General features: G+C 36.9%; 2 protein-coding genes and 1 pseudogene across 3 annotated transcripts in view; 1 reads left to right on the top strand and 2 right to left on the bottom strand.

The window, feature by feature from the left end:
- The window catches only part of FGF2 (fibroblast growth factor 2), a 61,634-nt gene extending 56,031 nt beyond the window's left edge, over positions 1 to 5,603 (top strand). Inside the window, 1 exon segment of the mRNA XM_074341263.1 lies at positions 406 to 5,603. Coding sequence (XP_074197364.1) covers positions 406 to 591 — 186 coding nt within the window. The 3' untranslated portion in view covers positions 592 to 5,603.
- Positions 755 to 17,816, bottom strand: part of NUDT6 (nudix hydrolase 6) — a 52,708-nt gene continuing 35,646 nt past the window's right edge. For both annotated transcript variants that reach the window (XM_074341280.1, XM_074341281.1), the window contains 2 exons: positions 4,998 to 5,052; positions 755 to 1,351 (listed from right to left, as the gene is read on the bottom strand). In XM_074341280.1, coding sequence (XP_074197381.1) covers positions 954 to 1,351; positions 4,998 to 5,052 — 453 coding nt within the window. In that variant the 3' untranslated portion in view covers positions 755 to 953. The remainder of the gene's footprint in view (positions 1,352 to 4,997; positions 5,053 to 17,816) is intronic.
- The window catches only part of LOC141573341 (chondroitin sulfate N-acetylgalactosaminyltransferase 2 pseudogene), a 33,346-nt pseudogene continuing 25,535 nt past the window's right edge, over positions 10,006 to 17,816 (bottom strand).

The raw sequence follows: 17,816 nt of genomic DNA, 5'->3' as shown, positions 1-17,816 counted from the left end.
CTGAGAGGGGTTGTATGGGCCGTAAATACCTAAGCAGAAGCTACTGCTTTGGGTTTCCCTCAATGGAGCGTGCTGCTTGTTACTGGATGTATATACCTCTTTGTGGGGACACTAAAATCTACATACATGGGATGTTTCAAGTCTGAACTGCTGTGGTTCCTATACTACACCTGACCTGTGGGGCGAAGAATGGTCCTTGGACTGCTCCTCTGGAGAGGTGTGCTTGAAGTTGTCCTGCTGACATGCTGTGCTCCCATCCTGCTCTTCCTGCAGAATTAGGTCGTGTCAGATTTTGGCCTGTCTCACTTTAGTTTGATTGTCTGCTAAACCCAAAGCACTGTGTATTGTCATCAAATATTTATTATGAAAAGAATAATAACTACTGATTTTTCCTTTATTTTTCAGAAATGTGTTACAGACGAGTGTTTCTTTTTTGAACGATTGGAATCTAATAACTACAATACTTACCGGTCAAGGAAATACTCCAGTTGGTATGTGGCACTGAAACGAACTGGGCAGTACAAACTTGGACCCAAAACAGGACCTGGGCAGAAAGCTATACTTTTTCTTCCAATGTCTGCTAAGAGCTGATCTTAATGGCAGCATCTGATCATTTCACATGAAAGAAGAGGTATATTTTAGAAATTTGTTAATGAAAGAAGAAAAATGTGTACAGCTACCTGCTCAGTTTGGATAACTGGCCAGATAAATATTTAATCATTGCCTTAGTTAAAAAAAATTCCTGGAAAATATATAGATTTCCATTTTTTATATAGCATTTGCCTTTATCCAGTGAAGCTTACTTAGAGCTACAATCTTTCTGATAACGTTTGCTTCATTTGAAAAGAGGCTTTTAAAATGTGCACACACAAGTTTTCTTCATGGAAATCATAGACATTAGAAAATTAAAGTGAGATATTTAATCCAAATGTCCACTACTTATAAATATGAATTTAACACATTCCTGTCACAGTTTTGTAATTGTCTGGCAGTTCCTTGTGATAGAGTTTATAGAACAAGCCTGTGTAAACTGCTGGAAGTTCTTCCATGGTCAGATCTATCTTGTCAAACCCTTCTCTGTACCCGTACAGCAGCAGCCTAGCAACTCTGCTGGTGATGGGAGTTGTGTTTTCAGTCTTGACCAGGTCACTGAGATCCATCCACTCACACCTTAAGCATTCTTGCTGGCAAAAATTTATGGTGAATGAATATGGCTGTAAGCGGCAGATGAAATACATGTCTGACTTCCCAAAAGCTCCGGGATTGGTGTGTTGTTGCCGAATACTTAGGAGGGACCTGAATTCTGATTTTATACCAGTCTCTTCAAAAACTTCTCGAACTGCTGTATCTCCTAAAGAAAAAAAAGAAAAAGGTAGGGTCACATTTTCAGAAATTTAATCATCCAAGATTTTCAGATAGATTATTAAAGGTTCAAAAGCAAAACTTTACCCCAGGAAAGTAGTTTTTGATACAACTCTGTCTTCTGGACATCATGAGATACCAAAGTATTTTCTTAGATGTACAGTGCTAAGAAGCTTCTGAAGTCAGAGGAGATTCCTTTATAACCATTTGGTCATGCTCTTCTGCTTATCCTGTCAGTGGAGTCCCACCATGGTAACTTTTGGCATTTTGTGTTTTGAGATTCCAAAGAACTTGGATTCTTTCCTCCAGTACTCAAAATGCCACAGTCCTTTATCTCATCAAAAGTTTTTAAAAACCTGCAATTTATAGAATTTTATAATACAAGGGTCTTCACATTTTACATGGTTGATTTTTTAAATAATATGCAAATTTCTGGGGCAGTATTTTTACTGCCATTAACATATTTTTGTAGTGCTTTTTTTAAATATCCAGATGAACCTCCTCCATGGGACTTCTCTAACTCTGATGCTTTGTCACTGTCTCCCAGAGTGTTTATGAGAAGTCCTTAAAAAAGCCTTCCTTGCCTATTTGTTGGGAAGTTTCACTATTGCCACATGCATAATTAATTTTTGTTCAAATACCCTTTAATGCCTCCATTTTCTTGTCTGTCAAATTGCAAATTATATTTGCCTTTTGAGTAGTCCTGCTGGTAAATAGGCAAGGAAGATAAAGTGAGGGGAAAATGTCTCAATTCCTGTGTGCTCTGAAATAGACTATCTTACCAATTCCCTGGATATGCTCTTGTTTACACCCATCAAGAAACAGCTCTGGAAATATACACAGGAAGAGTAAAGAGTTTAAAAATGCAGACAAATGTCTTTTTTTAAACTATGTGCTGACTCCCCTTATAACTGAGATTTGCTATAGATTAAACATGGTTAGAAATTACATTTTTAAACTATAAACATAAATGTTAAGAAAAAAAATTGCCTTAATAGGAAAAAATTATTTTCAGTGGTATACATGTTTGTTACTAAGTTTGTTGAAGATTGAAAAATTGTTTGAATGTTTTATTCTTTAACAGCTTTGAAAAGTTGACCATGGGGGTCTTGTTTAACTCTTAGTACCACTAATCAAGCGTTTGGCATTTAGTTCCTGAGTCTAGTCTGTGTGTTATGGAAGCACAGGATGGGGCTAGTGAGCCAATCTGTCCTGCTCAGCAGTGATCACAGCAGCTGATTCAAAATCAGCACTGCCTGGGTAGTTTGATCAGTTTAATTTGAATCATGGTATCACTGACTAGACTAACAAGTGAATAGGCAAAGTAATGCTTTTGTATCTAGAGGAAACCTTTCCATCTCAAGATTGAAATCTCTTCTCCAAGGATTTTACCATGAATTTAAACTTATTACCTAGTTACAGTGCTCTATTCTCTTGTACCATTATTTTTTTAATGTACTGTAAGCTAAACTGAAATAACATTTACTATTTCATAGGTTTGAAAAACGTAAGAAAAACCAAGAGTTTTGTTTTTATTTTTGGTGGTTGAAAGATGTTTAAATACATCATAGTGTGTTTAAATGGAGTTTATATTTGTTATTTCTATTTTGTAATATTTAATAGGATTAGGTTGAAATAAAATATAATAGGAAAAAACTGTGCAGAATGTGGGTTTTCCTGGTGTTTCCCTCTGAATCTGGTACACTGATCATCTTTGATCAGACCTCACTGCTTTATAGCCCTTTTGCTATGCAGGATTCTCTTCCTGTCAGGAAGGCAGCTACTCCATTTTTAACTTTGTAACTTTGTACTCTTAGGGTATATTATATTAAAGCCTGAGGATTGCATTCTATTGGTATATGCCCTCTTAATTAATGTTTTTTTTTAAACACTATGGACAATAGTGTTTCATTTATGTGTTATCAAAGAATGAAGGATTCCAAACAAATGTGCTTCTCAGTTAACCAGTGTTTACTACTTAAGAGCCAATAGGAATGTTTGCACATTTGTGATGGCAGTATTCCTGAAGTATATTACCCACTTTCCTAAAAACAGGTTTTAAGGAAAATAAATAATTCTTATTCTTAATGATGATTAATGATGAAGCCAAATCATCCATTACTGTACTATGTTACAAAACAGAAATGCCTTCATCTAGACAGTCTTTCAGACAGACATCTGCTGTCAGTTATCACTTCTAGCTACTTTCAGGGTTTTATCAGTTCTAAGGCAAGGCTTCAATTTTTACTACTTCTAGGCAGTATGGTGAATGCCAGTTGCTGCTTTTTTTCTTAATTCTACATGGTTGAGGCATTTGTATGCGCTCCCTGAATATATCTGTTGTTGTGACAACTACAAATACTTTTTAAAAAAGTAGTGAATTCTTAATTATACATATTTGGCTTGGAAATGTGTTTCTTCATTTAAATTTAAATATATCTGAAATTCAGAAGATCCATAAAACTTAAATGAAAAAAGTAAATCCATTTGAGAAGACTCAGAAGACAAAGCTATACGGAGCTCTGTAGGCTGCTGTCTGCCCAATATGGACTGAGTAAGGAAGGAAACCGTAACTAGTTCACACGCTCTCATATCACATCAGGACAGTGTGAAATAATCCGATGTTCTAGAATGAATGGCCTTCTCTTTCAGCACTGCATCACTACAAAATCCTCTTTTATTTCAAAAGAAGACCTAGCAGAATCTAAGCAAAAGGCAAGTACCTAAAAACCACAATTTGCTAGATGTATCTGAATGTAGGAGATTTACCTGTAGGTTGTTAGGAATTGGCTCTATACAGTGTACAGGGCATTTTAATCCGTGGAACATTAAAAAAAGTCAAGTATGTATATACTTAAAATAATTTAGGAAATTGCCTTCAAGTAAATGATGGCTAAAGAGAATAGGAGACATCAGTATTATTTCTCTGAATGATTTATTATGATGGGACTGCATTTGACCCAATGGTTTAAGGAATAGGTAGGAAAGAAGTTTCTGTTCTTTCCCCTATTTCCTGTAAAATCAGTGACAATTATTAATTTCATATTTCTGTCTTAAATATTGAGCTCAGGAAGTTGTTTTAGGAAGTTACCTCTCATTTGAGACTTTCTTATGAGACATTTTACTGTTTTACTATGTTTACTATGCTTCCTGACTATCCAAAATAAATAGATAAAAGTTTCATAAAGGGAAGATTTATGTCACCACTGCTCTATCACTGATTTTATAAATAATACTTATTTCACAGTTCAAAATGTTACTATTCATCTTCATGTGATAAAGTGGCCAAAAATTTGTTTTCTCAGTTTGATTCCAACAATTTTAGTCATATTCAAAATAACCCTTAATGCTACACTTGACTGAAGTATATCCGGAGCTTCTCATTTTGAAACTAATCTAGAAGCAGTTCTAAGCAGAAAAATAGGTGTAATGCTCCTAATGGTATTATTTATACTAATGGAATAAGATCATTACAAGTTTTGCTGCTAATTTTATATCAGCCTTGAAATAACTTCACCGAAATTTTCTTGATCTGAAACAATTAGAAAAGTTAAAATACTTTTTTTAGCTCCAAAAAAGTATATATGAATTTCCTCAACATTTTCAAGCCAATTAAAGATAGGTAAGATACATACCGATATCTTCTCCAGGCTCTGACAGGCCTCCTGGAAATTTCCACATATTTTTCAACTGCAGTATAAAATCAGAAAGGTTAACATAGCTTTTATTCACCAATACACACACAAGGCGATGCCACAAAATCTACCCATAATTGGTTAAGGTGGTTGAGAATTTATTTTTTGGTAATTGTATGCAAATTTTTTGCAGCTTTCTTTCTTACTCCTCCCTTTCTTTCTTTTTTGGGGAAACTAGTGACTTGTGAAATCTTTTCCCACCTTTTTCTTCAGGAAGTAGAAGTGGTTTGGTTTGGTTAATGTGATAAATTCTGTATGAGTGAAACAGTGGAGGGAAACATCTACTGAATTTGTGTAGTTTAAAAAGTTTTGCTGCTAGTTTATTAAAAAATAGAGAAATCCTACTGATGCTGCTATAAATAAGTAGACAATACAGTATAAATTTAATCACTAAAGTATGCTATTTTAAATTTTCACATTTATTTTCTGTATTGTGTGTCTAATCAGATATATTAATCTTAAGATTTCTTTTGTTCTGTGTTAATGACTATGTAAAAATGTAACTGCTTTTCATGGGAAGTGTGAATAAAATTGGTTAAATTTGTAGGGCTTTTGTATTCTATTTCTTTCTTTTGGTGGGGAGGGGCAGGTGGGAAGATCTGATCTCAGAATGGAGATAAATATGGGAAAAATTGATTTAAAATAATTATGAAATGGCATGGGATGATATTCTTATGGCTGACATTTTTTCATGTTAGAGTTCTTTCAATCCATCACCATGCTAAAAACTGAAGAATGAATGAGAAATTATGATATGCTCATGGAGGTGCTGCAGCATGGAGCCAGTATACCTCATACACTTCATTCATAAAACAAGTTTATGGACCTTTTACTGGTGTGCTTTCTGACCTACTCATTTCCTGGACAACAGCTTCTTAAAGAATGTGTCATTTCCCAACTATGCCAGCTTGGACACCAGTGGCATGGTTCCCAGAGTTTCCACAGACTGTTGATTATGTGGGTACAGAATTGAGGCTTTCCACCCTTCCGTGTCTGGCTCAGACTTGAGATTAATTTATAAAGCATATTATGTTTTATTTTGTTATTGTAGAAACATCTAAGTATATCTCTCTGTTTTGGGGGTTTCATTTTGAAACTTTCAGAAGTTATGTTTCTACAGAAACTATGCAGTCTTTTTGTCTGTTAGGATATTAAACTTCACTACTATAAATTCTAACAAAAGAAATGTTATAATGGGGCAAACAACTGTTTCCCCAGATCAATAAAAATCAACTTCTAAAAATCTTTAGTTGAGAGCGTATAGCTCAAGTGGTAGAGCACATGCTTAGCATACACAAAGTCCTGGGTTCAATCCCCAATACCTCCTCTAAAAATAAGTAAGTAAACCTAATTACTCCCCCTCAAGAAATTTTAAAAATCTTTACCTAGACTTGATTATAAATAATTGGTAATTATTAAATTTGGAGATATAAACTTATTAGAAGGGGAAAAATGCTAGATACAAGGATTGAAAACAGCTCAGACAAATTTTGATTATTCAATTATAAATCTTAGGTATGGGAAGATTAAGTATATTTTTTGTGCTGGTAAACTGTGATATTTAATGGCACCACTTAGCTTTAAAAAGCTTATTTTAAAAAAGCTTCCTCCCGCCAAAAGCTTGAGCTTATGGTTAGTTCTAAATGGTAGATAGAGGGGCCTAAGTTATTTGATTTGAAAAACCTGGTTAATGTTATAGATATGATGTATCAGTGGAGGGATGAGTATGTCTTCTCACTTTTTTTGTATTAAAGATACTCATTAACTGGATTTACCAATATAATAAGTAATACTAATAAATACTAGGTAATGTATACTGAATACTATTCCAGACACCATTCTAGATGTTTTAAAATTATACACATTTAAACTTTACAGTAATCCTATGAGAAACTATTATTGTTCCCATTTTAGAAGTGATGAAATTAAGGACATAAAAGGATTTAATGACTTGCCTGGAGTGATACAACTAGTGTGTAGTAAACTAGGGATTAAAATAGAGGCAATCTGATAGTTTGAGATAAATGAAAATGAAAACAACGATTCAAAACCTTTGGGACACAGCAAAAGCAGTTCTAGGAGGGAAGTTCTTATCGATACAAGCCTACCTGAGGAAACAAGAAAAATCTCAAGTAAACAACCTAACCTTACACCTAGAACAGCTAGAGAAAGAACAACAAAATCCAAAATTAGTAGAAGAAAAAAATCAAAGATTAGAGCAGAAATAAATGAAACAGAGACTGAAAAAATAGAAAAGATCAATGAAACAAAAAGCTGATTCTCTGAAAAAAAAATTTTGATAACCCTTTAGTCAGACTCATCAAGAAATAAAGGGAGAGGGCCCAAATTTGTCAAAGATGAAAAAGAAGTTACAACCGACACCACAGAAATACAAGGGATCCTAAGAGGCTACTATGAGCAACTATACGCCAACAAAAAGGATAACCTAGAAGAAATGGATAATTTCCTAGAAATGTACAATTTACCAAGACTGAACCAGGAAGAAATAGGCAATATGAATAGACCAATTACCAGTATTAAAATTGAATCAGTAAAAAACTCCCAACAAACCGAAGTCCAGGAACAGATGGCTTCACAGGTGAATTCTACCAAACATTTAAGAGAGCTAACACCTATCCTGACACTATTTCCAAGAATTACAGAGGAAGGAACAGTTCCAAACACCTTCTATGAGGCCAGCATCACCCTGATACCAAAACCAGACAAAGATACCACAAAAAAAGAAAATTACAGGCCAATATCACTTATGTATATAGATGCAAAAATCGTCAATAAAATACTAGTAAATTGACTCCAACAATGGATTAAAAGGACCATATACCATCATCAAGTGGGATTTATCCCAAGGATGCAGGGAATTTTCAGTATCTGCAAATCAATGTGATACACCACATTAACAAATTTTAGAATAAAAACCATACGATTATCTCAATAGATGCAGAAAAAGCTCTTGATGGAATTCAACATCCATTTATGATAAAAACTCTCCAGAAGGTGGGAACATACCCCAACATTATAAAGGCCATATATGACAAACCCACAGCTAACATCATACTTAATGGGAAAAACCTGAAAGCATTTCCTCTAAGATCAGGAACAAGACAACGATACCCACTCTTGCCAGTTTTATTCAACATAGTTTTGGAAGTCCTAGCCACAGAAATCAGAGAAGAAAAAGAAAAGTCCAAATTCGAAACAAAGAAGTACAACTGTCACTGTTTGCAGATAACACAGTACTATACATAGAAAACCTTAAGGAAGTGACCAGAAAACTACTAGAACTCATTTGGTAAAGTTGCAGGACACAAAATACACAGAAATCCATTGCATTTCTATACATTAACAATGAAATAGCAGAAAAAGAAATTAAGGAAACAATACCATTTACCATTGCACCATAAAGAATTAAATACCTAGGAATAAACCTACCCAAGGAGGCAAAAGACCTGTACTCCAAAAACTGTAAGACACTGATGAAAGAAATTGAAGATGATGTAAACAAATGGAAAGATAAATGGTGTTCTTGGATTTGAAGGATCAATATTGTTAAAATGGCCATACTACCCAAGGCAATATACAGATTCAATGGAATCACTATCAAATTACCAACAGTTTTCACAGAGCTGAAGCAAAAAAATGTTAAATTTGTATGGAAACACAAAAGTCCCCAAATAGCCAAAACAATCTTGAGAAAGAAGAAGGGAGATGGGGGAATCATTCTCCCTGACTTCAGACTATACTACATAGCTAAAATAATCAAAACAGTATGGTACTGGCACAAACCCAGACACATAGATCAATGGAACAGGATAGAAAGTCCAGAAATAAACTCATGTATTTATGGTCAATTAATCTATGACAAAGGAGGCAAGAATATACAATGGGGAAAAGACAGACTCTTCAATTAGTAGTGCTAGGAAAACTGGACAGCTACTTGTAAAAGACTGAAATTAAGACATTCTCTAACACCATATACAAAAATAAACTCAAAATGGATTAAAGACCTAAATGTAAGACCACATAGTATAAAACTCTCTAGAGAAAATGTAGGCAGAACACTCACATAAATCACACAGCAGTATATATTTTTTCAAACCAGCTCCTAGAGTAATGGAAATAAAAGTAAAAATAAATGGGATTAATTAAACTTTTTAAAAGCTTTTGCACAGCTAAGGATACCATCAACAAAATGAAAAGATAACCTACAGAATGGGAGAAAATATGTGCAAATGATGCAACCGACAATGGACTAATTTCCAAAATATAAAAACAACTCATACAGCTTAATATCGAAAAAACACAAGCAACTCAATGAAAAAGTGGGCAGAAGACCTAAATAGACAGTTCTCCAAAGAAGACATCCAGATGACCAACAAGCACATGAAAGGATGCTCAACATCATTAATTGTTAGAGCAATGCAAATCAAAACTACAGTGAGGTATCATCTCACACCAGTTAGAATGGCCATCATTAAAAAGTCCACAAATGATAAATGCTGGAGAGGATGTGGAGAAAAGGTAACCTTCCTACACTGTTCGTGGGGATGTAAATTGGTGCAGCCTCTACGGAGGACAGTATGACGGTTCCTTAAAACACTAAATAGACTTACCAATGATCCAGCAATCCCACTTTTGGGCATATATCCAGAGGGAACCTTGATTCAAAAAGACACATGCACCCCAGTGTTCATAACAGCATTAGTAACAATAGCCAAGACATGGAAAAAACCCAAATGTCCATCAACAGATGACTGGATAAAGAAGTGGTATATATATATATATACAATGGAATGCTACTCAACCATAAAAAGAATAAAATAATGCCATCTGCAGCAAAATGGATGTACCTGGAGATCATTATTAGAAGTGAAGCCACAAAGAGAAAGAAAAATGCCATGTATTACTTATATGTGGACTCTAGAAAAAAAAAGACACCAATGAACTACTTATCATTTATAACATGGATGACTGATTTCTTGAATATGTGTAAGCACATTTGACTGTCCTTTATGATTGGATGACTGCATTCTGTTCTTATTTTGTGGTTGGCTTTATTCCTTTGATAACTAAGTTTAAATAGCTAAAGCTCTAAACTATTCTTAGAAGTAATGAACGATACATTTATGTAAATTAAATATATGTAGTACATTATATTATGTATTTACATGCAATAAATTGTATCTGTTCAGTCAAATTGTATCGATTTTAGTTAATAAAACTGAAAAATGAAAACAAAACTTCAAAAAACCCCAAAATGTCATGGGTTGTGTAGCAATAATTAAAAAAAAAACAAAACAAAACAGACTGGGTAGCTTAAAAAAAAAATAAAATCCAGGCAACTTGATTCTAACCATCTTTTAAGAGTCTGAGCCAAGATGGCAGAGTACAGAGACTCACACCAAGAATTACACCTACAAACCCACTGAATCACACAGAACACCTACTGAACCCTGGCAGAGTGTCTCTCTCTTCGAAATACAGGATTCTCACAAAATCTGGTAATGAAGGAAAAAAAAATCAGTGCAGAACTAGTCCTGCAGGGAGGGAGCAGCATAGAAAGAAAGGTACCCTCATGTTGGGATGCCCCCTTTCCAGCTGGGAGGTCAGCAGGGACAGAAGTGGAGCTTCAGAAGCTCATAGGAGAAAGTGGCAGCCACTTGGAAGACAGAGCTAAGGAAACTGACACAGAGGCTCCTTGCAATCCCTGGCTTAGACGCGAGCCGGCAGGGATGAGCTGGAACTGGCTGCTGGAGATTGGTGAGGAGCCCACTGCACACAGGCAGCCTTAGGGGACTGGAGGGTGGTGTGAGCTCTGGCTGGGGTTGTGTGTGGAACAGAATAGCCTTGGGCCCCCATAAAAAAGCACCACTAATAGTTTGTATGTCGGGGAGGGGTGCAACACAGCCACGCCATGGCAGCTTTCTCTGCTTGGTGCCATTGTTGGTGTGTTCTCGTGAGAAGGGAGGTGGGGCTTGGTCATAGCCATCACTGCTGCACGGAGGGAGGGCTGAAAACTGAATCCTTACCCAGAGGCCCTGTAACTTCGCAGACGGAACTGAAATTTGTTTATAGCCCCAGGCAGAGAGGGTGGATTTGCTCACTCTGGACCCTTTGTGGACCCGAGCCTCTGGGACCAATATGCAGTGAGTGGAGTTCTGAAGCATGGCAGGGGCGAGTACGGGTATTTACAATGGGCTGGTGGACCATACCATGTGGGGCATGGCTGGGGTCTGTGCTGACCCTGTGGCAAACCACAGATTTAGGTGTGTGACTGCATTCTTGCTACAACAGCAGGTCTGAGCGCCTGACATTGGTGGATCAGCACTGGTGGTTCCTGGGGCTCAGAACACCAGAGCAGGCGTAAGGCAGGGACAAAGGCAGTGTCAACAAAGAGTACTGTGTAAGCCCACATAACAAATGACAGACAACCACAGATGGCACTTCCTAGTGGACACCTCCTGCCTACTCTTCCTCCCAGCTGAAGCGCTCCAATCCTGCCTACTACACACCACAGCTCAGAAATGGATCTAGAAGCCTCTATTCCAGCAACAGGGGAGGCAGACAAGGCCCCTGTCAAGGCTATGACAACCAGAGAACAAAAAAGGAGGCCAGGCTCAACAACAACAATCAGGGCAGGCTCTGATCACCACACCACCAACCACACTCCCAATCAAAGGAACAGCCAGCACTCATGGAAGATGTGGCAACCATCCATAGTAAGAACAGCCACTGCAACAAAACTATTAGACGCACACAGTCTACACAGGAATGCTCCTACTTTAAATAAAAACAAACAAAAACAGCCCTTCAACACCACAGTAGATAACTGATACTCCTAAATCCATAGAGCCAGAGAAATGTAAGCGAAATGAAGAAGCAGAGGAACTACTCTCAGTTAAAAGAATGAAAAATCTAAGACTACGAATAGAGACAGAATACTTTAAAAAGGAAATTTAAACCATAAAGAAGAGCCGATTAAAAACAGAAAACTCGACTGCTGAGGTAAGAGCTGAGCTAAACGCAGTTAAAAGTAGACTAGATAATGCAGAGGAACGAATAAGTGACTTAGAAGACAGGGTAACAGAAGTTACCCAATCAGAAAAACAGACAGAAAAGCAAGTAAAAACCAATGAAAGCAATACAAGGGACCTATGGGATAATATAAAGTGTGCCAACCTACGCATAATACGGGCCTCAAAAGGAGAAGAAAGAGAAAACAGGATTGAAAAGGTATTGGAATAAATCATTGAAAACTTTCCAAACCTAAAGGAAACAGCTATCCAAGTACATGAGGTAAAGAGGGTCCCAAACAAGAAGAACTCAAACAGACCTACACTAAGACATATTATAATTAAGATAGCCAAAGTTAAAGAAACAATTCTAAAAGCAGCAAGAGAAAAACAAAGAGTTAGTTACAAGGGAACTCCCATAAAGCTTTCAGCTGATTTCTCTATACAAACACTGCTGGGCAGAAGGGGGTGGCAATATAAACTCAAACTCCTGAATGAGAAAAAGCTGCAACCTAGGATACTCTATCCAGCAAGACTATCCTTTAGAGTAGAGGAGAGAGAATTTCACAGCCAAGCAAAAACCAAACCTACACTAAAAGAAATACTGAAAGGTCTACTCTAAATAGAAAAGAAACAGGAAGCTATAGAGATGAGAAAACCATAATTGGAAATGCAATAACCACAATGAGTTACAAGAGAATAAACTTGAAGATGTAAAAAGAAAAATCAAAATCATAAAAGGTGGGAGAGGAGAGCAAGAGAACATAGATACTGTTTCTCTCTCTCTTTTTTTGTCTTCATTCTTTTTAGGATGTGTTTTAGCCTACATGACTATCAGTATAAAGCAAAAAGATATAGTGATGGATTAACAGACTTCAAAAACAGGGTAACCACAAATCAAAAGCACAATGCAGTCACAAAAACCAAAAAAGAAACCAAGCTAATACAGAAGAAAATGATCAAACCACAAAAAGAAAAACAAAAAGGAAAAGAAAGGAACAAAGAAGAAATACCAAATCAACTGGGAAACAAAGTTCAAAATAATTATAAATACACATCTGTCAAAAATTACTATAAACGTCAATGGACTAAAAGCTCCAATCAAAAGACAGAGTGGCAGACTGGATAATAAAACAAAAGCCCAAAATATCCTGCCTACAATAGACCCACTTTAGAGTGAAGGACACAAATAGATTGAAAGTGAGAGGATGGAAAAAATTTTTTCATGCAAATGGAAATGACAAGAAAGTGGGAGTAGCAATACACATATCAGACAAAAAAGACTTTTAAAACAGAGCCCATAAAGAAAGACGAGTAAGGACAAGATATAATGATCAAAGGAGCAAAAACAAGATGAAGATATTACACTCATTAACATACATGCACCCAATATAGGAGCACCTACATATAAAACAAATACTAACAGACATAAAGGAAGAAATTGATGGGAATACCGAATAGTAGGAGACTTTAACACTCCATTAACATCACTGAACAGGTCTTCCAGATGGAAAATCAGTAAGGCAACAGAGATACTTAATGACACAATACAACACTTGGACTTGGTTGATATTTTTAGGACATTACATACCCCCGAAACAGAATACACATTCTTTTCAAGTGCTCACGGAACATTCTCTAGGATAGACCACATACTCAAGCACAAAAGAAGCCTCAACAGATTTAAGAGGATAGAGGGGTATTTCCAGTCAAGATGGCGGAGTGGTAGGACCATGAGCTTGCCTCTCTTCATGACTACAATGAAACCACAACTGAATGCTAAACAACCACTGAAAAAAGACTGGAACCTAGCAAAAAAGATCTTCTGCAACTGGCAACATAAAGAGGGAACCACAAATGGTAGGAGGGGTATGCTCACGATATAACTGGGCCTCATACCCTCTGGGTGGGCAACCCACAAGCTGAAGATTTGTTATGTCACAGAGGCCCTCCCACAGGAGTGAGAGCTCTAAGCCCCACGTCAGGCTCCCCAGCTCAGGTTCTGGCACTGGGAAGAGGAGGAGACCCCAGGACATCTGGTTTTGAAGGCTAGGGGGGCTTGGCTCTGGGAGCCTCACGGGACTAGGGGAAAAAAGACTCCATTCACTTGGGAAGCATACACAGAAACATGCACCAGGTCCAAGGGCAGAGGCAGTGATTTCATAGGAACCGGGCCAGACCTGCCTGCTGGATTTCGAGGGTCTCCTGGGGATGTGGGGGACAGCTGTGGCTCACTCAGGAGACACAAAAGCTGGTGCTGGACTTTCTGGGAGTGTTAGTCTATATGAACTTTCCTGGGGGCTGACATCTTGATTGGATCATTAGCACCAAGACCCAGCCCCACCCAACAGCCTGTAGAGAAGCCTCAGGCCACACAACATACAGGGTGGGAACACAGCCCCACCCATCACCAGACTTACTAAGCCACAAGGCCTCTAGACACAGCACTACCCATCAGAGGTCCAGGACCAAGCTTCACCCAGCGGTGGGAAGGCACTGGCTCCTCCTGCCAGGAAACCTGCATAAGCCTCTAGCCCAGCCTCATCCACCAGGGGCAGATAATAGAAATAAGGAAACAATAATCCCAAAGCATGTGGAAGGAATCCACAAACATACAGAAAGACAGATATGAAGTGGCAAAGGAATATCTACCAGGCCAAGGCACAAGATAAAATCCCAGAAGAAATATGTGATGAGGAGACAGGCAACTTATCTGAGAAAGAGTTTAAAGTAATGATGGCCAAGATGTCTAGAGAACTCACAAGAAGTATAGATGCACATAGCGAAATTTTTATTAGCAAAGAGCTGGAAAATATAAAGAATATCCAGAGCTTAAGAATAAAATCACTGAAATGAATAACAAACACACTAGAAGGAACCAAGAATAGACTAAATGAGGCAGAAGAATGGATCAGTGAACTAGAAGACAGATTAGTGGAAATCACTACTTCAGAATACAAAAAAGATTAAAAAAAGGAATGAGGATAGTTTAAGAGAACTCTGGGACAACATGAAGCACTCTAATATTTGCATTATAGGGTTCCCAGAGAAGAGAAAGAGAAAGGACCTGAGAAAATTTTTGGAGAGATAATCACTAAAAACTTCCCCAACTTGGGAAAGGAAACAGTCAGCCAAGTCCAGGAAGCACAGAGAGTACCACACAGAATCAACCCAAAGAAGAACACACCAAGGCACATAGTTATCAAATTGACAACAATTAAGGAGGAGAAAATATTAAACTTAGCAAGAGAAAAGCAACAAATAACATATAAGGGAACTCCCATAAGGTTATCAGCTGATTTTTCAGCACAAACTCTACAGGGCAGAAGAGAGTGCCATGATATATTTAAAGTGATGCAAGGGGGAAACTTACAACCAAGAATACTCTAACCAGCAAAGCTCTCATTCAGACTTGATGGAGAAATCAAAAGCTTCACAGATAAAGAAAAGCTAAAAGATTTCAGCACCACCAAACCAGTTTTACAACAAATGTTAAAGGACCTTCTCTAATCATCAAACCGTAAGAAAAAAGAACAAGAAGAAGGGAAAAAAGAGACCTACAGAAGATTGCTTTGGCTGTTTGGGGTCTTTTGTGGTTCCTTATAAATTTTGGAAGTGTTTGTTCTAGTTCTGTGAGGAATGTCGGTAGTATTCTGATAGGGTTGCATTGGATCTGTGGATTGCTTTGGGTAGTGTGGCCATTTTGATAGTGTTGATCCTTCTAATCAAAGAGTACAAGAAATCTTTCCATTTCTTTGTGATATTTCGGTTTTCAGAGTATAGGTAACCTCCTTGGTTTAGTTTATTTCTAGGTATTCTGTTGTTTTTGATGTTATGGAAATGTCTCTGCCAGTTATAAAATACTGGTTTTTGAAGTGGGAAAAAAAAAAGTAAATGAAGGGCCACAAATGGCAAAATATCCTTCTTTTTTATGGGTGAGTTGTATTCCATTACACACACACACACACACACACACACACACACACACACACATATATATGTGCTGCATCTTCATTATCTTTTCAACTATTGATGTGCACTTAAGATGCTTCCATAAATAATGTTGCTTTTAATAGCAGAGTGTATGTATCTTTTTGAATTAATTCTTATTTTGTGGTTGGCTTTATTCCTTTGGTAACTGTAAGTTTAAAATGCTAAAGCTCTAAACATTCTTAGAAACAATGAATAGTACATACAGATAAATTAAAAAAAATGTGTACAGTTAAAAAAAAATCTATCAAGCCTTGTAAGACATGGAAGAAACTTAAAAGACGTATTACTAAACGAAAGCCAGTCTCAAGAGGCTACAAACTACGATTCCAGCCAAATGACATTCTGGAAAAGGCACAGCTACAGAAACAAAAAAAAGATCATGGTTTCCAGGGGTTTGGGGAGAAGGAGGGAGGGAGGAATGAATAGACAGAGCGCAAGGGATATTTAGGGCAATGAAATTATTCTGTATGATACTATAGTGGTGGCTACACATCATTATCCATTTTTCAAAACCCATAGAATGTACAACATCAAGAGTGAACCCTAATGTAAACTATAGACTTTGGTTGATAATAATGTGCCCATGTTGGTTCATCAGCTGTACCAAATATGTCACACTGATGAGGGATGTTGAGGGTAGGGGAGTATATATGTGTGGGTAGGTAGGGCTATGTGTGAACTCTATGTATTTTCTGCTCAATTCTGTTGTGAACCTGAAACTGCTCTAAAAGACTAGTCTATTTTTAAAAAAATTTAAGAGGATAGAAATTATTTCAAGCATCTTCTCTGACCACAATGGCATGAAACTAGAAATCAACCACAGAACAACAAATGAGAAAAAAATGACAGCGTGGAGACTAAACATTGTGTTAATAAAAAACCAACAGGTCAACGATGAAATCAAAGAATTAAAAAACACCTTGAGACAAACGACCATAAAAACAGAACCACACAAAACCTATGGGATGCAGGAAAAGCAGTCCTAAAGGGAAGTTCATAGTGATACAGGCCCTCCTTAAAAAAGAAAAACAATCTCAAATAAACAACCTAACCTATCACCTAAAAGAATTAGAAAAAGAAGAACAAACAAAACCTAAAGTCAGCAGAAGGAAAGAAATAATAAAGATCAGTGAGGAAATAAACAGAGATTAAAAAAAATAGAAAAAAAATCAATCAAACCAAGAGCTGGTTTTTTGAAAGTGTAAACAAAACTGACAAACCTCTGGCCAGGCTCACCAAGAAAAAAAGAGAGCACACAGACAAAATAAGAAATGAAAATGGAGACATTACAAGCAACACCACAGAAATACAAAAAATCATAAGAGAATACTATGAACAACTATATGGCAATAAACTGGACAACTTAGAAGAAATGGACAAATTTTTAAAAACATACAGTCCACCAAAACTGAATCAAAATGAAACAGATCATTTGAACAGACCGATCACTAGAAGTGAAATAGAATCAGCAATAAAAAACCTCCCTACAAACAAAAGCCCAGGATCAGATGGCTTCACTGGGAAATTTTATCAAAATACAAAGAATAGCTCATACCAACCCTTCTCAAACTTTTCCAAAAGATTGAAGAGGAGGGAATACTCCCAAACTCATTCTATGAAGCCACCATCACCCTGATACTGAAACCAGACAAAGACACTACCAAAAAAAGAAAGCTATAGGCCAGTATCATTGATGCACATAGGTGCAAAAATCCTCAACAAAATATTAGCAAAC

This window comes from Camelus bactrianus, chromosome 2, assembly GCF_048773025.1.
Source record: "Camelus bactrianus isolate YW-2024 breed Bactrian camel chromosome 2, ASM4877302v1, whole genome shotgun sequence".
In the NCBI taxonomy this organism is placed as follows: domain Eukaryota; kingdom Metazoa; phylum Chordata; class Mammalia; order Artiodactyla; family Camelidae; genus Camelus; species Camelus bactrianus.
This window is presented reverse-complemented; position numbering and strand designations above follow the sequence as displayed.